Source organism: Hydractinia symbiolongicarpus, chromosome 5, assembly GCF_029227915.1.
Source record: "Hydractinia symbiolongicarpus strain clone_291-10 chromosome 5, HSymV2.1, whole genome shotgun sequence".
NCBI classification, from domain to species: domain Eukaryota; kingdom Metazoa; phylum Cnidaria; class Hydrozoa; order Anthoathecata; family Hydractiniidae; genus Hydractinia; species Hydractinia symbiolongicarpus.
Window position 1 is genome coordinate 20,221,262 of NC_079879.1, and position 23,455 is coordinate 20,244,716.

Here is a 23,455-nt window from a genome sequence, read left to right on the forward strand (position 1 = left end):
CGCAAAAATCACATTGCAAACAGAACTATCTATTAAGGAAAATTTTAAAAAAAATATGAATACCACCATTTACCGATCGCATCCATCGTACTTGCCTTGATTTGAATGGGGAATAAGAGGGGAGTTGAAAGAAATAAGGAGACACGGAATTGAAAGAAAGGCGGGAAATTAAAAGGCGGCGGGAAATTAAAAGGCGGCGGGAAATTACCGGGCGGAAATTTATAACTAAGAAAGAATAAATCGTGGTACCAAGATTATTTAGAGAAAATGTACACATAATTAGAATGTTAATGATATAATAAATGTAACAGTAGAAACACAACATAAAAAATTCATAAAAAACATACTATGAGGAAAGTAAGTGTGCGCAGAGAATTGACAAAAAATTATTTCTGTAAACGTTCTAATCATTTTTTTATTTCCACTGTGTATTAACCTTTTAATTTCGCAGAACCGCGAAATTTTTTCCTCGCAAAATGCAAAGATTTTGTGGCAAAGCTGAACCCCGAATGTTTTTTCAGCAAACACTTTTTTCCTTTAAGTAACAAAGTTATTGCGTAAAAAAAAAAAAAAAAAAAAAAAAAAGATCAAATTTTAAACAAGTGATAAAAACGAAAAACAAAAACGAACACGATTACTTACAAGATGCTGAAAAACTTGTCATATCATTGAAATAAAATGGTAGCGTTTATCTTTACAATACTTTAAGCTAAATCACATTTAAAATGAAAACAATCAAGTGAATTAATGAAAATTTGTTTAGATACGATCTTTGGCGTCATCTCTTCCCCACGCCTTTATATAACCTCGTTCTTCACCAAATTTGATTTATCACCCGTGGGATAGTAAGGCTCTTGTTGGCTGTATTGTGGAGGGTAGCCACTGTATGGAGCGTATGCTGCTCCAGGAGGAGGGTAAGCTGCTCCAGGAGGAGGGTAAACTGCTCCAGCAGGATAGCCACTGCTCATCATGGAGTTATTTGTATGGCTGACAACCATCGCAGGAGGTTGATACGCGCCGGGACCTTGCTGGATGATGACAGCTGTATTATCCTAAGGACAATAACATCGGTTTAGTGAAGATAAAAGTTGCCGTAATATGCAGACAAATAATTTTAATAATTTCAAATACATCCTGGATGAGCAGTGGTCTATGAATTAATGACAAGCAAAACTTAATGAACTACCTGGATTCAAAATATCACAAAAAACTAATAATCTAATTCTCAAAAAAAGTTAAATAATCCGTATTTTTGAACCGTTTTGTCGGAATCACTGAGTCGGAAAAAAAATCTCAAGAAACTAACTTCGTCACATTTGAGGGTCAATTGTTGTCTATTTTTGTGCAAAAAATCAGAATCAACTAATTTAATTAACTAACGGATTTATGGCTTTTAGATCATTTCTCAGGATTGGATCAATCCTGAGAAATGACCTAAAAGCCATAAATCCGTCATTTTTGAGTCGATAAGATAAGAAGTACCATGTAGGTCCAAAAATTGAAACGCTCTTCAAAGTGAAGCCTTCGTGATGGAACCTACATGGAAATGGTGCTTCAAAGGGAATCCTTACATTTTCCTGATTGCATAACGCACAACAACTGATGTAAGAAGCGATAAAAGCAAGTAATGATGAGATCGATGCCATGGCAACCATTGCTCCAAGAACAGTTTGAATGCTGTACAAGTTTTCACAGGTGGTGTCATCTAAAATAAATAGCTTTTTCAGTTACTTTCTATTATCATTTTAAGTTACAAATAATTATTTTATATTTGTCCACAGTTCCAACACAACACACAAAAGATTTCAAAATCTAAAATAAACACGATGGAGTTTAAATGATTTAAAAAAAATTATAACTTTCGCACAAAATAACCATTTCAAACCATATATATAACTAACCAAATTCCCAACCAAGTAAACTCTGAGTACTAGTTTTAGCAGAAAAAGAAGGGGTGGGGCGAGAATTTTATGGTTCAGTAAAAGAGAAACTTTCCTTACGAATTACAATAATTTTGGAATCAATAGTACACTCGCAGCTATTATTATATAACGTGCTGCAAATGTTTTCGTCTTGCACTTTTTCATTTACTTGCGACCAAATCACAATAGCAAGTGCTCCAAGAACAGACACAGCCAATGAACATAACAAGCAAATCAGGTTAAAGACGAGGAAAAACACCATCTAAAAATATTAACATTATTAACCATTAAAATCTGAGTATTTTCTAAATATGTACCCCCCCCCCCCCCCCCCCCAAACCTTTCCTCACACGCACAAAAAAATTACCAAAGATGTTTTTGCCAACCACGTTACAGGCTCTGGGTTATTGGGTTATTGAAAAAATTAGGAGCCATGAGACGGGCAAACCAGTGTCATTTTGGCAAAAAAATTTATGTTAATCAATTCACTTTTATTATCTATGCATTGATAAAGTTTGAATGCAGATCTCTTAACAGTCTAAAATTACTGATGACAGAAAATGTCAAAATTTGCCATTACCTAAATATGACATCATAATTTATGCAGCATAATTAAAACTGAAATGCTTAAAATGTGAATATCTTGATAATGAAAGGAGCTGTCTTTTTAAATTTTATAAAGAAGACTTGGCCAACTTTTTGAGCTCTATAATATAAGTTTAACATCATTTCATACCTCTGTTTTCTTTTAAGGCACTGTACAGGGATTTGACTATTCAAATTATAAAAATAGATTTTGTGCTAGACTTTTTTTTGCGAATTTAGAAAATTTAATTTTTGTTTAAAAATTTTAATTTGCAAATTGCCAATTTTAGTAATTTTAGGAATTTCTCTTTAAATCAAGTGTGTATTACATAAAAGGGAAAGATGCACTTTTGCCTTTAAAATCTAACATTAAAAGTTAGTTTTTTTTTAATTTTAATTTCTTTTTCCTTTTCCTAAAAATTTATAAATAAATCTCAACTCCATAAAAAGTCATTGGTGGCGGCGAGGTCGGACGTGTTTCGATTTGCTCTTTTTGTGATGTTATATTGCGAAGAGAAAGCTCGTAAAAGAAGGTAATGGAATATTCCCTACCGAAGATTTCCTGGAAAAGAAGGACAATTATGCATCGTCTAGTTTATGGATCACACGAAAGAAAATATCCACAAAAGCTGGTAAACACTTATTCATACTTATTTTGTTGTCCGGCGACATTGAAACACAGCCAGGACCTTTTTTACCTGAACTGAAAAATCTCCTATCCAAACGAGGTATAAAGATATTCCATCTCAATGTGTGTGGATTATTAAATAATATCGATCAAATTGGAATTTTGTTGCATGATTTTAAAGATATTGATATTTTAACTTTATCTGAAATTCATATTACAAAAGATTCATATAATGACAACCCGGACCTTTATCACATACCGGGCTATAGTTTTATATACCGTGCCAGAAAAAAAGGCAAATGCGGCGGTGTAGCCATGTATATATCGGATCGAGTTAAGTGGAAACATCGGACAAATTTGGAACATAATGAGCTAGAAAGTTTATGGGTGGAAATTTTCCAAAAAAACGCAAAGAGTTTTTTAGTCGGTACTATGTATAGACCACCGGTAAGTTCTAAATATCTACCAAGGGAATTTAAAACTCATCTTAATGACTTGTTACAGCTTGTTATGTCTGAATCAAAAGAAGTGAACCTTTTGGGAGATCTGAATATTAATTTCTTAAAGAAATCAGATGATAAAGACATTAAAGAACTTTTACGTCTTTATGGATTGAAACAGCTTATTGAAAAACCGACTAGAATTACCGATAATACACAAACGCTAATTGATTGTATTCTGACTACTCGAAATGATACGACATACCAAAATGACGTCATCCCCATCGGTATCAGCGATCACGATATGGTCGGTTTCGTCAGAAAATTAAGAAGAGATAAGTTACCACCAAAAATTATCAAGACTAGGAATTATGCCAAGTACTCTAGTGAGCAAATGGTTGACGAAATTAGTAAACACGACTGGGGTGAACTTTATGGAATGAACGATGTGAACATCGCATGGTCATATTTCAAAACTACTCTCACCGCATTGTTCAACAAACATGCCCCTATCATCGGGAAGACAGTCAAAGGACAATTTTGTCCGTGGCTTAACAATGAGATATATAAATTGATGAACGAAAGAGATAAGGCTTTACGAAAAGCGCGAAAATCGAAAAAGCCAAGCGACTGGAAGGCTTACTGCAAAGTTCGAAACTTATGTACACGTAAAATACGAGATTCGAAGTCCCAATTTAGTAAAAACTTATTAGCACAGAATTGTCATAATCCAAAGAAATTTTGGGATACGATAAAGAAAATAATGCCAACTAAACCACGAAACGTTGTAAGTGATGCTACAGCAACCAAATCGAAAGTTGAATCACTATGTTTGTTTTTCTCTTCAATAGCAGCTCAAATCAAGGAGAAATCGATTCACTTAAAAGATTTTGTATGGAAACAACCACAATGGTCGAAATTACGAACTACTTCCATATTTACCTTCAAATATGTATCGAAAATATCGATCGAAAAAGAACTGAAAAAATTAAAGAGAAGTAAAGCCACAGGTGTAGACGATCTTCCACCTGGACTGCTCAAAGATTGTTCCAGTCAAATCGCTGCTCCACTTTGTCACATAATAAACTTATCGATACAAACGGCTATGATACCTGGAGAATGAAAGCATGCTGTAGTTAAGCCAATTTTTAAAAAAGGTTCGACTGACGATAACAATAACTATAGACCTATATCTATATTGCCGGTCATCTCAAAAATTCTCGAAAGGGCAGTATATGACCAAGTTATCAAATATCTTGAGAAGAACAACTTACTATCTCAGTATCAATTTGGGTATCGTCGTCTCAGATCAACAGATTTGGCTGCTAATCTATTGTTAGATGACATTAGAAAGGAAGTTGATAAGAAAAAATACGTTGCTGCAGTTTTCATGGACTTGTCAAAAGCCTTCGACACGGTTGGTCATAGCATTTTAATTGAGAAATTATCAGCTTAAGGTATACGTGGTAACGAACTAGAATGGTTTTCTGATTATTTGTTTGGGAGAAAGCAGGAAGTAGTGGTAAATAACATCAAATCTGACCCACAACCAGTGAATTGTGGTGTTTCGCAAGGGTCCATACTCAGGCCATTATTATTTTTAATTTTCTTTAATGACTTTGATAATGTCCTACTTAAAGCTAGCGTTATTAAATTTGCAGATGACACTGTTATCTACTTCTCAAGTGAAAGCTTTCTCGTCCTTGAAAATGTATTAAATGAAGAACTTCTTGCTGTTGAGACATATCTAGGAGAAAATGATCTTGTTATTAATTTAAACAAAGGGAAAACAGAATGGATGATATTCGGGACGAGTAAAATGTTGAAAAGTGCTAAAGGAAAAATATCATTGTCATGTAATTTTGTGGAGATTAATGAGACGAAAAGCTACAAGTATTTGGGATCAATTATTGATCCTAAGTTGTCTCTAAATAACAACTTCGACTCTACATACAAAAAAGCATCTGGAAGACTCCGTTTACTGACGAGACTACGATCCGAAGTTGACGATACAACTGCTAAAAAGATTTACGAAACAATGATAACTCCAATCATTACATTCAATAGTATCATCAATTTGAACCTGAATAACACCCAGTTGAACAAACTGCAGTCCTTGGATAGACGTGCCAGAGTAGTAACTAACAACAACAGTTTACAACCCATTTACGACAAAATTCAACGAAATGCTTGTAATGTTGTCAGAAAATGTATTGATCTTAAAACATGCTCAAATTATTGGAACCACTTTCAGCTGCTAAACCATCAAAGACTGACTCGAAACAATTCTTATTCGCTAAAGTTACCAGCAGTACGTTTGGATATGGCAAGAAATGGTTTTTACTATATGGGTGCCAGTATATATAATTCTTTACCAATAGATATACGAAGGGAGCCTAGTTATATGAAATTTAAAAATAAATTGGATAACCATATTTTTTAATCGTTTGGCCTACTTACACACTTTATTTGGACTTTGGACCCTAACACAATATGAAGCTCTTAAACCTTGTCTAGTCTTCCTTATTTATATGTTTTCACCTCTGTTTCTCACCCTTTCTACTTGATGTTTTTAGATACTGCAAGCTTATGACATACGCGGTTTTTAATTAAAATGTTTTTTGCCGATTATTCATTCGACATTTAGCAGAAGGAAGCATTTGTGATATGGCGGCATGTTTCATCTTTCGTTTCTTAGTATAGCATTTTCAATATTTCATATATTATACTAGCTTTGTTGCCTCACCCATTTATACCAATTATCTCCCATTTGAGCGCTTAACTCATGGACACCTATAATCTTATCTTTAGTGTATTTTCACCATTTCATCTATGTACTTAGCGTTTTTCTTTTTGTTTTGCCTATTCCTTTTCATTTTATTGGATTTTAGAACATCGACGATTTTATATTTAATTGTATATAATGTAGAGTATTTGATTTTAATTTTAGCAGGACACATTTGAAAAGCAGAAATTTATTCTGAAATGTATATCCTGGGTAAATATTGATGATAAATAAATAAATAAATAAATAAATAAATAAATTAATTTGAAATAAACATCTAAATTTCTGATTTCTGACTTTTTAAATTTATAATTTGGATCATATACAATATATATCAAATGCAGACAAAGTAAAAAATCGATAGGAAACTTTTATTTTTAACTTTACGTTGGTAGATGTAATTCCAAACTGAGTATACCCTCACAACTTGCATCTGTCCAACAAATTATTTCCACACAAATTCACTTACTGTAACAACATTGCGGGTGCATCCGGCAATCAAACCAAGAATACCAGGAACAGTAAACTACAAAATATATAACAAATACAAAAATATCAAGCCCTGCTGATAATGGTTTGAACTCCTTTAAAAAGGTAGCAGGGTTATATCTACTGAAATGACCTTTTACAGCTGTTAACTCAAATAACATATAACTCAAATTTTTATCAGTCCTTTATGAGTTTTTATTTATTTTCATTTATAAAAAAGTATAAAGGGAAATTCGATTTTTATAAAAGAAACTCTGGTTAACTTGAACCTCAGACACAAATATTTGTAAACTTGACCCCCCACCCCTGAAGCTATTATCTCATTTTTTTAGTAAGTTCGACCTAACATGGGTTATGTTTAAACCAAATAATCATTAAATCAAACTATATACAAATCACATTTTAGCTGGTACATATAAAAGTCACTTACAAAAATTCCTCCCCACCAATATGGGTGAAAGGACTCGGTTGTCCGTATTCCTTGTTGTTGTACAGTGGTAATTCCTGATGGCACCTTAGACTGAATTACCCAAGCACATATTGATATTGCAATGCCAAACACCAAGCATAAGGTGCTGATTATTGCTGTACTTAAAGCAAAACCTTTTTGAATTTTACCCATTGCTTTTTCACTAAAAAAAATGAGATTTATATATATATATATATAATATATATATATATATATATATATTGTGATTAAAACATTCTTTATCGTGGTGTAAAAATTTATACATTTTTGTATTTTTCCACCTTAGTTTTTTTATTGACAAAAAGCATCAAATTTACTAACATACCTTGCCATTACTAAACAAAAGGTAACTTGGCTCGTATTTTTTGTTGATTTTTGATGTTATACAGGATAAAAGCATCAGTGAAACAAACTTTTTTAAAGATGGCTAAAAAATATCAATTCTTAATTTTTTGCGCAAAAAGCATCACTGAAAGTGTGTCCAATCTTTAAAATGAAAAAAATTAGTCACACAAAGTTAATTTTTTGATTTCGTTGAAACTTTATTCAAAAAATCAATTCCTGTGAAATACATTGAACCTGGTTAACAGTGAAGAAAATCCCACACAAAAAATTGAATGCAAGTTCCTTGTAAATTGAAGTTTGTTATGTTTGTAAGCAAGCTTGTAAACATTACAAAATTCCTTCAAAACTAGAAAACAAATAACACTATGTACTGCAGTTTTTTGTTTTTTATTTGTTTCCCTAAGTTACATTACTGCACTGGAAAATTTTTAAACCATTTCAACTTCGATTTTTTAATCTTTTATTTTTTCTCTGGGTGTTTAGTGTTTTGAGTTTGTTATATTGAGGTATTTAAGCCTCCCAGAAGAGAAAATTTGGTCCAGAGTTTGCTGTAGTGAAGGTTCGTATTGTAGAAAAATTTATAATACTTTTTTTGTTAGAGGAAAACAAAGGGAAACAGATTTAGTTTGTAAAACCGAGATATTCGTTTTGCAAAGTTCACAATATGAAATTAGTTCATAATTGTTTATCACGAATTTTAACTGTTTTGTATAAAGCATTTTTTTCCTACATTTAAATAATTAAGATTCCTAAAATTTAATAAAAAATAATTTATTTGTGGCGCTGTAGCTTAATGGTTATAACTCTGACACTTAGTGCATCGGGGTTTGATTTTTCTTGGTGGCAATTCAATTTGGACGAGTAAATATTGCCATAGCTCTGGGTTAACCCAAGCAATGTTAGGGAAATTGGGGACATGGTACACTGTGTGGGCTAATAAATACTCTAGGACTTCCCATCTAATAACCCATGGCCTCTACTGGAAATAATAGACGGGGTATATCCCTTCATCTTTGTGAGGCTAGCCATGAAAAATATGCATACCTATCTATCTATCTTAGCTAGCAGTAAAAAAATAATTTCTTAGCAGTAAAAAAATAATTTCTTAGCAGTAAAAGAATAATTTCTTAGCAGTAAAAAAATAACTTTTTATCAATATTGGTGTTAACCCTCTCCCTTTACCATCGAAAAAATGCTGAGTGTGGAAAGAATTGATTTGTGCAGCACCCCTAATCGCAAGTGCTTTGTCTCTTAATGATATAATAAGTTCTTCCTCTCAAAACTGGAGTATGCCCCCCCCCAGGTTTGATAGTTATTATAATTGCTATTACAAATTGCATAATAAATAGAAAATATATTTCTTAATGTAATTTTTTTCTTTCTGTATACCTCTTGTTCAAGTAGAGTGCTTAAAGGGGCTACGGAACGGCTGTTGGTTTTCAACTTTAGTGACTTACACGAAAATCGAGCTTTATCTTCTCCAGCCTTGGTCATGTTTTCATCCAGAATGAGTCTCGCTGAAATATTTCTTTGTAATACTTTTCCAAAAAAAATATCGAACCAGTGACAAAATGCGCTGGTCTGTTCATTGCACAGGACGCGTTTGCTGGATTTTTAATATATGCGCGGGATATAGGTAATGTGAGCTCTTTAACCGGTTTGTAGCCCCTTTTACACCCACTTTTTATTTGTCATTATATTGTCATATATATAATTCGGTTATACACATATTGAAGTTTGAAGTTTTGCAAGCATACAAATTGCTGTAGATAGTTTGTGGATTATAGAGTAAAAGAAAACAGTAATTTAATAGAAGCTAACACTACTTAAAATATGTGAAGAAATCCTAAACAGTCTTTTCAAAACTTATCAAAAAAATTCACTTTTTCTAATAGTCAGATCCTTGTTGAAATTCATTACAGCTTTCTCTTCTTGCAATTCTTGTAAGAGCATAACAACAAAAAAGTGAAAACTGTGAAATCGTTTATAAAATAAATATGTTTACAACAAGAATTGTTCGTGATAAACAATATCCTGGTTTAGTTTCGCCCCAAAATAATATCTTCCAGGCCTGTATGTCACGTGCTGGACGCAAATTTTAAAGCCATCGCTAATTGAACAATTTCATTGGACCATTTTGCCTACTTCGGTCCGTCCTTTTGTGGAAATTCCGAGAAAATGAAGCTCCTAGACAAAAAACGCTTGTGTGATGTGTGCAGGGTAGGACGTCATTCTAGACCACATCTAAAAAGCAATAAAAGTACACTACAATATTTATAACATTGTTATCAATCCTATTGCCACTATGCCATATAGTATTCCATTTGGCAATGGCTGACACTATCACGTAGCAAAAGAAAATCCAAGTTATTAAAAAAATATGTAACTTTAAAATTTTGTAAAGATATGGGACAAAAAGGACAACACGGGTTGAGCAAGGCAAAGGATGGGAAATGGCCGCTAATAGTGTTAAAAATTCTGTTCATTGGGGTGATTTAGTGGATCAGGAAGATGTTCTGTTGTCAAAGGATGGCACGAAATACGAGAATAACAAAGTAAAATGGTCTGCGTTTGAAATTCCACTGCTTTATCAACCCTCACCTTGTCACAAAGGACCAAAAAAAGAGTAAGTGATCTGTTTGTAGAGATAATGGGAAATGCGCAACATCTCTTGTGTTGCTTTGTATGTTGTACAACATGTGTTTCTAATAAGGTCGTAATGACGATTGTTGTAGTTTCCTAACAATGTTTGTGTGACTATACTTTTGCGCAAACCCTTTTTATCTTCTAAGAAAATGCTGCTACTTTGTGTGGTTCACAATGCAGTTACTTTGTTTACTCATTTTTTTTTCTTTAAATGAAAACATCACATTGTCGTAAAGACACAAAGCCATTGAGATTTTAAAAAAGTAATTTAAAAGGGAAAATTCTAATGTTCCTACTAACCGAAAGGTGGAAGTAATATAACCCTTTTAAAATCAAATTTTTTTTTACATAATTAGTAACTAAAGGTTAGCTAGATATATATCCTTATTACCCGGGTAATAAGGATATATATCTAGGATTAAAGCTTACTTTTATTTGTAACCAAGTACACGATGTATAGTAAAAATAACTTCAGTTTTGGTATCGATTTTATTGAAACAGAAAATAAGGAAAATAATACAAACTTAGTATCGGAAACAGAAATAGACAGTTACATGTTGGCACAAAAAGCTATAAACATACAAAAAAAGATGTTACTGATATGAACACTTTCAGGAGATTTTGTTACAGAATTTCTGAAAAAAGAAGAATGGAAGATATTCCTGAAAATGAGCTTGATAATGTATTATGCCAATTTTTTATGAAGGCTAAAACAATGAAAGGAAATCTTTATGAGCCTGATACTTTATCTGGGATAAAGAGTACTCGTTTAGAGAGGTTCAAAATATGATTTACGAGAAGGAATTGCTTTCAACAAATCAAGAAAAGTGCTTTTTCACGTAGGAAAGAACTAACAAAAATGGCCAAAGGCAATAAACCAAATGCTGCTCAAGCAATTACTGCTGAAGAAGTAGATCTTCTTTTTAAATCAAAATACTTTGGAGTAAATAATGCAGTCTCCCTCCAGCGAACTGTTTGGTGGTATTTAACCAAACATTTTGGTCATTGTGCCAGGGATGAGGGGAGGCAAATGCAATTTGGAAATGTTAAAATAGTGAATGACTTTTCAACAGGATGTGAATATTTGGTTTTGCTGACCAAAAGAAGCACAAAAACTCAAAATGATAAAAAACTGCTGGGTCACAAAAGATCATTCAATCCGAAGGCATTCGCAACTGGTACGGACAGATGCCCAGTAAAAATATTCAAGGCATATGTTTCACATCGACCCAGTGAAATGTGTAAGGACGATTTTCCGCTATTTTTGCAATTTTGTTATAATGTTAAATATGCCTCAAACTAATTCTAGTATTTTCCCAAACCACTCGCTAAAAATTCATTGAAACGGACTTTCTCAATTGCCGTAAAGTTGTTTTGTTTTGTTCTTTTGAGATATGTTTTTTAGTTAAATAAGATGGTGTCTCTGTGACCACTATTTGTTGTCAGTTTTTTCTTGTTGGTTCGAAATACAACAAATTCTGTTGGTCAAGAAAAGTATAAGACAGTAACTCAGCAGGCAAAATTTCAAACCACAGCACACAAAAAACAACTGTCACTAACCTGTTAAACCAAGATATAAATTCCTTGCACATACAACAAATTATTGGCCACAAGAAGCTTGAAGGTTTTAATAGTTACAACAGGGCTTCGGTATCCCAACAAAAAAAATATCTGATGCTATCTCGTCTGGCTCTGGTCAAAGTAACTCAATTTCACAAACAATCCAACGACAGCTGTCACAAAAATAGAACCCAGTTGCACCTATTTTTCAAGGAGCATCAATAAATAATTGTACATTTAACATAAACTTTGGTCCAAATCTAATTTCTCTGCCTCGCAAGCGACGAAGAGTAATTGATAGTCAATAAAAAAACTCAATTTATATTTTCTTGTTTTAAACGTTATAGCTAACTTTAAATTATGTTTACACGATATTCGATTTAAAAAAAATATATTTTTAGTTTGAATGTATGTTCCATCTGGAATTTTTTTTCTATAAAGACATGGTTTCTACATCCTTATGCTTACAGCCCTCGAAATTAGCCCAAAGACCCGTCAGCAATAAATTGCAGACGACATATTCATTTGCAGCGTCAAAGCGTCTGCAATTTTGAAAATATTATTTTTTTAAGCTTCGTTAGTCTTACTTACCCTTTAAATATCAGTCTTTTTCAGGAGAGGCGTGTGATTAATCGTGCGCCTAAAAAATAGAATTTTCAAAATCAACCAAAAAAATTCATTTTGTAGCGTGCGATGGCAGCCCTTAAAATAATTTTTAGAGACTCGTCAAACAAAATTTCCGTCACATTTTGTCGGACAAAACGTCTGATAGATTTCTGTTTTTCGAAAACTTTTAGTCTCAGAATTATTGAATAGTCCTGGTCCTTTTAATCCACGAGCAAGCCTATTCATTATTGGCCAACCTGACCATCCTAGCTAATTCACCGACTCCTGACTTAGTTAAAAGAACTACGTAGACATAAATCTCTTATGTCTGACCCCTTCGTTGTTGGTAACCAGGTCTTACACAAGAAATCCAGCCATGCGGTTCTTAACTAATGCGGATGTGAACGCCGATGGAGCACGGAAGAATCGAGTTTGCAAAACTGCACTTACAGGCAGAACAGACATTTTATCATGGAATTAATTGTAGATAATTTCTTCATTTTACAAAACAATTGGAAACCATGGCAGGTCCGAATTTAATGGATTTTCTTTCAAACAATTTTAAAAACGAAATCCGCGTGCGGTAAAAAAAATTTTCTGTATATTATTTCGGACATGTAGAAAAAGAAGTTAAGATTGAGAGAGTCGCTATACGTAGACGCTCGATCATCGTGTCTGGGGTTCATGATTCAAAATGTCCCCCACTTTTCAAGCAACAAAGATTAGCCTCTACAATTTTTTGCCGTCGCGAAATGTGGTGTGCCGTCGCAAAATGTGGAGGCTGTGCTTATAATGTTATACTCTTGGTCGTAAAATGCAGTACCCAGATGATAATCCACATAATGACTGTCTATTTCGTGCAATATCTTCGAATAATGACTTTGTCACATATTACCCTCTCAAGATCGGGCAAAACTTTGACGTCGGTCAATATTCTCCGGTATTGCCCTCATAAACAGTTATTATAGGGTTAATATTTCACTAATTAATTCTGCCGAATATATATAGCAGACTCCCTCTAATTCGAACCTCCGTAATTTGATACTCTCTATAACTCGATAAAATTTGAATCATCGTCAAATTTCTTTAAAGGGAACTCGAGGTACAAAATGATGTTGGACTTATAATAGAGCTTAAAAAGTTAGCTAACAAGTCTTTTTAAATTTTTTAAAAAGCTTTTTTCGTTCTCAAGATATTCACATTTAAAGAATTTCAGATTTAATTATGCTGCATTAATTATGACGTCATTTTCAGTAATAGCAAATTTGGACATTTTCTTTTATCAGTAAATTTAGACCTGTTAAGGGGTGTGCATTCGAACTTTATCAATGCATAGATATTATAGGTTAATTGATTAACATAAATTTTTTTGCCAAAATGACACTCGCTTGCTGGTCCTAGGCCTCTTATTTTTTTGCTCAAAATCTGCAACTTGGTTTGCAATCAAATTTTGTGGGTAAGTTGCATAAGCCCTATATGTTTAACTCACAAAATTTGATTGCAAAACGACATGCAGATCCCAAGTTATGAGTTCGTCAGCAAAGACTTGTTAGCTAACTTTTTAAGCTCTATAATATAAGTCCAACATCATTTTATACCTCAGGTTCCCTTTAAGAAACTCTCATAAATGAACCTCCATAATTCGATACTCTCTAATTCGATAAACTCTTTAATTCGAGTTAGATGTTAGGTCCATACAGAGAAATTCTCAAGATGTTTTGAAATTGCATTTTGAAAGCAACTTTTGTAGAAACAATTATTGCTGTCACAATTTCCACAATCACACATTCGGGTGCTCACATATAAAAAAAAGGTTTTTTTCCAGCTTTTCTTGTAGACAACATACAAGTAGCTAGCTGCTAAAAGATCTGTAATTTAAGAAATGATGTGTTGGTTGCACAAACTTCACCAAAATGGTCTTTTCACAAAGGATATTGCTAGCTATAGTATATACACTTCACATAACTTAGCCTTTTAAAATAAAGTCATGTAACTGTTTTTTTACAGGTCCAACAGAAATCAATATATAAAATCTTTCTGGAGCTTAAAACAGAAGTTATAAAGTGGCAGTAGTTTTCTGTAATTTTTTATTTAATTTTTTTGACTCTATGTTTTGTAATGTAATTCAAAACAAAGTTAAAAAGTTTGAAAAGAATGTTGATAATAAAAGATATATAATTGTTTTATTAAAAACCTCATTACAAACATAAGAAAACATAAGAAAAACATGGGGTTGTGATCAACTATAAATAATTGGCAATAAAATTAACCAAACTTTCCAAAAATATGATTGAAAGCCCTTTTAGCCCTTCTCAGTTTAGTGATATAAATGACTTGACAAAAGATGTAACCAAAAAGATGTGTTTGTCACACACGTTTATGAGACCTTAAAATGATTTAGAATAACATTTTGGTAAATCACTGGTTCATATTTTTGATCTTTTAGAATGTCCAAAAAAGGTTTATTGTGGATGAAGCCACCTGTTGATAGTAAGGGACAAAGTTACCTTCTGCAGTCTATTGAACTTCAACATTATAAGCGAAGAATGAGGTACATGCTTTCTGCAGCACATTCTCACCAAAATGAAATGCAGGTATGATTTATTATATAACGATTTCTCTCAGTTGTTTGTAACGCAAAGTACATTTTTATCTATTATGAAATTTTGCACTGCTTTTTAATCTTTAATGTGGACTACAAATTCAAATTTAGAACGGGTATTTAGACCATTTTCGACATCACATCTTGCTGTTTTGTAATCTTATAATCAATAAATAACTTGAAATATAATAAAAGCAACAATTAAATTGTTTATATTCTCTCTCTGGTCTCTATCCAGTGACACAAGTTTGTCAAAATCCTATTTATACAGAGAAGAGTATGTCAAGTGTGAACCCTAAAGTTAAATTATCAATTCTAAGATTATTTTCAATTTTAGATGGTATAACGCAACTTTCAGGCATGCCTTGGAATCCCTACCAAAATTTGTAAGGTTGATCCACCCTATAGGTGAAAGTTATTGAATAGAAAAAACATGCAATTACTAATAAAATGCACTGTAACAAAATATAAGCTATATCTGAGAGCGTATTACAGTAATTTTTCCAATTTATCTTAGCTGGAAAATTGCTAAATTGAAGATATATTTTACATTGAGTCTTGGAAATAAAACAAAAAAAAGTTATCAATATAAATTAGTGTGGGGGCAATTGTAACCATATGGGATCCCGCTTGTTCTACTGGCTAAAGCAACCTAGATTCTTTGTAGCGAATTTATTAAAAAATCAGTTTCTAGGTAGAAAGCATGTTTTTTCTTCTTGAATTAGAAATCAATGAAATATAGCATCCCATTGACCTTAGAGAACAGAAAACAAAAGAGAGCCTAAAGAACAACTATGCTAAAATCATTTCTGCATAATCTCATTAAGTGAAAAAAAAAACTGAATGAAAAATGATTTTCACAATAAGATTTGAAGTTAAATCCATTTTTTAAAAAAAGCTTGTGTGGTGAAGAACAACTTACTTGTAGATCAACAACAAACTTTTTTATTATAATTAGTTGGAGGCCCGTGGATAAATCCACCTGTTTCCCAGTCCTTCATTTACCACATTTTGTTTATCATGTTACTGTAGTTATTTTACATGACAGAAATACGTATTATAATTTAGATGCAGCTCATCTCAGGAAAACTAATTAATTTACAGCTTTTTTCAAAAAACGATGTCAAACCATAATAAAAGAATCTGTAACTAAATCGCTTTGCAGTGGTGCATTTTTTACACCACTACAAAAGATATGATACATTCCTTTCTTTTGTTTTTAAGTTTTTTCATTGTTGCATACTGTTGCTTTACTGTATGTGATTTTAGAAAGCCAGTGGCTTTGACACTCCTGTTCTGCCATCACCTCCACAACCGCCAAAACGTTTTTGTTCCACTGAAGGACGTTTACTTGGACAAAGTCAATCAAGTTTCCTTTCAACAGAATACATCGCTGGAGCAAGCAAAAAAGGATTAGAAGGAAAACATTTTCAGTGTCCTATACAATTAGATAGTTTGTCTGCGAGACAGTTATTACTGAAATCAGTAGCTGCTGTTAATGCCCACTCTGGCTTTGAAGGTAAAATTCTTGTTTGTTTGTTTGTCTTATCTTTTTTTTTATTTTAGTTGTTTGTTTTTTCGTTTGTTTATTTTATGTATATTTTTTTAATTTGTTTATTTTGTTTATTTTGCTTATTTATTTATTTATTTATTTATTTATTTATTTATTTATTTATTTATTTATTTTTATTTTTGTTTGTTTTTTGTTACCAATAATACTGGATGTTTTTAGTCCGTTGAAGAATATGGCGTTTGATATAACATATGTCAACAGGCTATTTTATAATTTTTCTACTGACTATTATGCCTTATTTCATTCAGATGTTCATATTCAAAGGTGTTTATATTCCATTAAGCTGCACAAATTATAATGCGATTTTTAAGTTAGAGCATTTTTTAACATTTTTCTGTTCTCATTGATTCTGTACAGCCTTACAAAACGTTCTGCAAACTGACTTGTAGATGTAATGTTATAGCGTTGCAAGCAAATTCTAAGATCCTGGCATAATCAAGCTCAGCTCTTTGGGCCTATGTGAATTAAAACGCAAATCAAGGTTTCGTTGGGACAAATGTTGAGTCAATTGTGTTCCTTATACATAAAACATGGATTTTCGTATTTAGTTACATAGACACATGCTGGTAGGCTCTTGTATTTAGTTTTTAAAACAAAATGGCATTAAAATGCAACCACACGCATAGCTAACACACTGTGCTGTTTATCATGCACAATATCTAGCTTCTGTCATTTTGTATGGCTCAAGGTAAAAGTAGCAAATTAGCTATCTAAAATCACTACAAATTTTGTGGTTCTTAGGTTAGCCATCTAGCACATTAAACAAGAGCTGCTTGAGCTAAATTCAAATATTTAGGTATGCCCTCTCTAACGGTGAAAAAGTTCCAAATCGTCAAATTACATCGAGAAGTAAAATGGTTAGGGGTAGCAATATTTATGCATAATTTACGCAGAAGAAACTTATTACCCTAATTTTATCTCTGATTGAAGTAGGTTATGGTGGGTGTGCAAAAACAAAGGTTACATGACTGGTTAAACTGCAGACCTAACTAAAGGCCTGTTTTCAATGTCAACCAGTTCCACTCTTTACTGAAAGAGGTTGATTTAAAGCAGGATGTCCTGAAAACATCAAGTTAACATAGCTCCACCTTTTCTTCTTAGCAGCTACAGAAACAGCTTTAAGCACACTTACAGACGTGTCCACGGAGTATTGCTTGAATTTGTGCAAAGCATTGAAATCACGATTGGAATATAAACAGCCAGATGAAACTGTAGTGGTACTTATATTTTTACTGTTTCTATTTATATGTGTTTTATATTATTTTACTGTTTTTCTTTATATATATATTTTTTCTATGTTAACTGCTCTTTGATTCTCTTTGATTGATTTACTAATAAAAAGCCCTTTCATGGTAAAAGATTTTGGATTTTCAGCTGTAATGGTTCAATATGTATTGGTCCAATCGCGCTCAAAAAAGTGCTCAAAACATTGTTATCAATAAAAACAACAACGCATTTGTACAATTTTATGTTTTGTGATGTTTGTTAAAAAGCTATAGTTGGAAACAGCATTAGTCACTAAAGTTTTATGCTAAAATATGCAGGAACTTACTAGGCGAGACAACATGGCAATGTTTATGCAAAATAAGTTCTTGTTTATAATATACATTATACATTCTTTATTGTACACATATTTTATTGGCACTTTCCAATATATATATATATATATATATATATATATATATATATATATATATATATATATATATATATATATATATATATATATATATATATATATATATATATATATATATATATATATATATATATATATATATATATATATATATATATATATATATATATATATATATATATATATATATATATATATATATATATATATATATATATATATATATATATATATATATATATATATATATATATATATATATATATATATATATATATATATATATATATATATATATATATATATATATATATATATATATATATATATATATATATATATATATATAATATAATCATGAATTTTTAATTTTATTTCACAGTGAATTCGTTTTTTGCAAGTTTGTTCAAATTGGTGACAAAAATGCAATATTATTTGGCAATCATCTTGCTCCAATTCCCAGTAAACTAAAATCACTTCTAAAGCTTTTGTGACTCCCGCACAACATATATTTATAGAGAAAAAAATAAAAGCTTTAGGTTACATACAAAAAAATGACAGCATAGATTCAGACTACGTACAACTTCCGTAAAAAATCCTTGACATAAACTAAGAATTTTTGGTTATATGTCCATTAATTAGATAGGCTGCATATTCATTGACTCTGCTACAGCTCACTCCAGTTAATAAAACAGCATGTTACTGCTTGACTATATAGCCAGCTATGCTGCCAGGCAATGTTTAGACCAGAGCCCCTTCCCCCCCTCTGAAAATGTAATTACAAAGAAATTCACTAGCACTATTAAACAGTTCAACATCCAGCACGGATAAGTAGGTTAAAAACATAAATCTTCCTTAGACATCTTTGTGGTAAGTTTAGTCTAACCTGCTATATAATGCACTGACTAAAGCTCTATCTAGGTAGCAAAACTCCCTTCGTGATTTTTATAGCTAGCTAGTTATGTTGCTCACAGTGACTGTTTGTTGTTTAGCTTCCATTTTTATCAACTGCTAGCCACGCTAAGCACGATAAATCCATCTGTAAATTTATTGAAACAGTATAAAAGATAAGGTATCCAAAACTTTACCACAAACAGAGACAATAACACAACTTTATGTTTTTGTCTAGCCAATGTATCCTCAACATAACGTTTGCCAAACCAAAGCTGGTTGTCGGAAGCCTGTCCCTGAACTTCGACCCCCTGGGACTTGGACTAATTAAAATAATCCTGTCTTAACAAAATAATTGGCTATAAATATCTTATAAAGTATTAAATGTACCATGAGATATCTTTGATGTCTATTTACATTTTGTGAAGCTCTGTGACTTATGTGTAGGCCTGATTGCCGACAGATCACTGCTAGGTCCGATTGATAAATTTGCGACGTTGCGGCAATCGCTTAAAAAATCAGTCGAAGAAGGAAAAGAAGAAAAATGATTATGTTTAGCTTATGTTGTCTAGCTTGACACATAAACAGATGGATTAACCAGTGTTATGAGGATCTAAAAATTTATTGTGGTCTGCAAAATATAAACTAACCATATGACTTTTCTGTCGATATATTTCTTTTTAGATACTTAAGGTTGCAAAATTTCAATCTAATACTATGTTTAGAACTTGAGATATATTCCAATTTGTCTGTATTAAAATGTTTTCCTATTCTGGTCTGCAAATTATACAAAAATAAAAAATATATATATATTCTTTTTTCCTTTTCATAGAGTTTCCAAAAATGTACAATGGCTCCTTTTAAGCTAAATGCCATAAGATGTACAATTCCCGTGTACTATACAATTTGTATTATTTTTTAGGATTCGTTCAATCATATTCTCCAACATTTCTCTTCGGATGATCTGACGTCACTTCAAGATTACTGGTTGATGCGAATAAAAGCTGTGGCATTGAAACTTGAAAAAGAAGATTTGACGTTGCTAGATGAATACAATAATCTGAAGGTTTGTTTGTTTTTGTTTAAAAGCTCTTACTTTGAGGTTTAAATCTTCAGAAAAAAGTTAGAAAAAAATCCACAAGAACGCAGTAAAAATTAAAACGCACTACACCTCTTGTAGATAATTACAAAACTTACAAAATTTCCATTTTACAGATTTGTTAGCTCTTCATAAACATTTTTATAGGAATCTTCTGTTCGTTCCACTATAAAAGAAGAAAACGGATGATAGTGTAAAGACGGTAGTACTTCAGGTAAACAGTCACTTTGTTGATTAAAATAAAGCAAAAAGTTATATGAGAATATATAAGAGTTTTTGCATAAGCAATACAGTTGCTAAGGGTGTTGACTAAAATTGAACAGCTTGCTAACCAACTTCCAGGCACAACAGCCTTTCCATGAACAATTTTTTATTCACTTAGCAACCATTTTTTATTCGCTTAGCAACCATTTGGACTGTGGCATAAGTTTTTTTGGATATTTTTGTGTGTTGAGTTTACTACTGAAGACCTGACCCCTAAAATTCGATGGTTACCCGCGCACAGTTTGGATAAAACTTATTTAATAAGTGGAGTTGAACAACAATACGAGATGTAAAATTAACTTTGTGTCGATGACGTGTTGATGACGTGATCATTAATATTTTGTATTTTGTGTATTGTTACATGAGATCATGGCATTTAAAGATTTTTTCAAACGTACTTCTAATTCTCTTTTATAGTTTTGAGGATTGATTTCACACGCAAGAATACCAACACATTCACCGAAAAGCTGATGAAATTTACCAGAAGCTTACCAGATATATCTTCGGATAAATTATGAACATTTTCATGCATACACATTTTGCTTGTTATACTAGCTTGTATTACTACTGAAATTAGAAATGCGTTTCGTATGCATACAAAAAAGGCATGGCAATGTGCCATCGTTTGTTTTACCGTTAATAAATGAAATCTCCGTCCGATTGCTAAGTTTTTGTTGAATAGAAATCGGCCTTACTGCTGTAGAATTCCCGTGCCTCCTAAAATAATAAAATCATTTTCGCCGTTTTAACCGTTATTTTAAAATTTCCCGCGTATACGCGAGGTGGTCCGGCAACCGATGCGTCATTATATAATCTTAAAAAAAGTCAACCCGGTGAGCGAGACAGTGCGCTTGTCGGGAAGTACAAAATATATTCCAGAGTTATCCTAAAATTTTAATTTTTGATGTGTTTCCTGAAAAAACAGTAAAATCCTCCTTAATTTACCAAAAGAAATAAGTTCCAAAATAAGTGCCTGCGTTACCGTATGATAAACTGAAATTAAACTTATTTTACGGTGACAATTTTATCTTTCGAGTAACGACTGATGATTGACGGCAGGATTTCTTCACAGACATTAATTTTGTTCTTTATTTTTTTATTGGTATTTTCATAAGCAATTACTGTGTTTGCTGTACGATTTATTCAATGGGATGAAAGAAAAACAAATATGTTGGTGGGTCGTCATCATAAGATAAATATAAATCTTGAATGAAAAATCTCAATGTCAGACATTGTTAAATATGCGCAAGCCTTTAACATAATTCATCAGCTGGAACAAAAAAGATTTGACTGGATTTTGCTATCATTATCAACAGAGAAACAATATTATAAAGTTTATATGGGCGGGACAAGACTAAAACTGACATGTTATGTTTTTCCATAGAAAATAGTATTCTGTGTCAAAAGTTATACAGGATGAACCTCGTTTCCGGGCATTTTGCTTTTTGATTAATTTAATAAGACACAGGGGGGGGGGGGGGGGGCAAAAGTGACTGGGATCAAGGCAACGTCTATCCCAGGACCTGTTGTCCCTTTTTGCATATCGGACGGCGAGACGAATAAGTGCAGCGCCGATGAGAAACAAAAAGGCCTGGGAACAAGGCTGGGATCAAGAATGTTACTGGCACTATTGAACGGGATCCTTGTCTTCCGCTAATGGTCGAAAATGGTCCAAGACTATAATTATATCAAAGTTAACAATAAAACATAATTTTTATTGCACAAAGTCATACTGTTTTTTTCTACCCAAATTTGGTAGTGCTCTCTATCTTCTTTTATTTGCACATCCACTTTAGTGTAGACCACTACACGATACTTCATAAGACCGCCCGTAAATACCTTGTACAAATATTTATTTCGATAGAAGAAAACTGCAATTTCAATCCTTTTCAAATATCATAATACAACCGCACTCCGTCTGGAGATTGTATAGGTTAAACTGAGGTGTTAATAAATTTGAAGGGCGCTAATTAGAGGGCGTTTCACTGTTTTTAAAAGTTTTACGAAAATATATTTATGTGTATCACAAGAAACTTTATAGGTTTTGTTGAAAAATGGGAACGTTTAGTCATAGATAAAGCTCCGAAATACAGAGCTTTCCTGACCAAGAACATCTTTCATGCGCTGTGTACACAGAATTAAAATGGTGTACAAATACAATATATTCACACCGAATATTCTATTTTTATGCAACAAGCAAACACAGACACGACGCCACTGTGAATACTTCAGCTTTTTATGCAGTATTTACTATGATCTTCATAAACGTTCCGACTTTAGGAGAATCAGGTTCCTAGATATTCAAATAAACAACTTCATTTCCAGGCTGCTGTATATAAAGTACAGTAAATATTAAAGACGAGGCTGTGGATGTTGTTGTGTAAAGTCAACATGTTCGGATAAGTTGATGTCGCTTACATTGAAACATGAAGCTGATGATTCATTCCATTTGTTCTTGTTTGTTCAGCACTCGAGACAAAATTCCAAATTTAGCTTCTGATGTCATTCATGCACGAGTTAATTATGTTGATATTTTCGCAGTAAAATTTCTACAATTCTTATACTCCTTTTTCATATTTTGTGAAGTAAAAAACGTAAAATGGGTCTTTTTTATATATTTTATACACCAGTTATTATCTTTAAAAGGGTTTAAACCAATATGTTAAAAACGTTAAATGTATATCAAAGAGAGTTTGGCCGTAGCCTCTTTAAAAAAATAATACTGCAGAAGATCTGCGTAAAATAGGCCAGGGTTGACTTATGCCGCCCTAATTATCCTCGTTTCCTCTTGCCTTGAATGGCCGTAAGGTCATTTTAGAAGTAAAATGCCATCGGGATAAAGTTGCGGGCTTAATAACTACAACAGCAGCAAAGTTGATAAATTTTAAAAAAAACGCGACAATGATGGTTAC

The 23,455-nt window shown here is 32.4% G+C and overlaps 2 protein-coding genes across 3 annotated transcripts; one reads left to right on the plus strand and one right to left on the minus strand.

Annotated features, from left to right (window-relative positions):
• Nucleotides 1-240: 240 nt before the first annotated feature.
• LOC130645230 (uncharacterized) lies at nucleotides 241-7,503 on the minus strand. Its single transcript, XM_057451151.1, has 5 exons — nucleotides 7,280-7,503; nucleotides 6,830-6,886; nucleotides 2,001-2,184; nucleotides 1,572-1,705; nucleotides 241-1,052 (listed from the first exon to the last, which is right to left on the minus strand). The coding sequence occupies exons 1-5, from the start codon at nucleotides 7,469-7,471 to the stop codon at nucleotides 798-800; spliced, it is 822 nt and encodes a 273-aa protein (XP_057307134.1). The 5' UTR covers nucleotides 7,472-7,503; the 3' UTR covers nucleotides 241-797.
• Nucleotides 7,504-9,908: 2,405 nt separating this feature from the next.
• Nucleotides 9,909-21,203, plus strand: LOC130645229 (STAGA complex 65 subunit gamma-like). Of its 2 annotated transcripts, none has more exons than XM_057451150.1 (7): nucleotides 9,909-10,289; nucleotides 14,922-15,069; nucleotides 16,347-16,596; nucleotides 17,755-17,867; nucleotides 20,103-20,246; nucleotides 20,427-20,493; nucleotides 20,961-21,203. In XM_057451150.1, the coding sequence occupies exons 1-6, from the start codon at nucleotides 10,117-10,119 to the stop codon at nucleotides 20,466-20,468; spliced, it is 870 nt and encodes a 289-aa protein (XP_057307133.1). In that variant the 5' UTR covers nucleotides 9,909-10,116; the 3' UTR covers nucleotides 20,469-20,493; nucleotides 20,961-21,203. The 2 variants fall into 2 exon arrangements, with proteins under 2 accessions (XP_057307133.1, XP_057307132.1); XM_057451149.1 differs by having other exon boundaries at nucleotides 9,915-10,289; nucleotides 17,752-17,867.
• The last annotated feature ends 2,252 nt before the right edge of the window (nucleotides 21,204-23,455 follow it).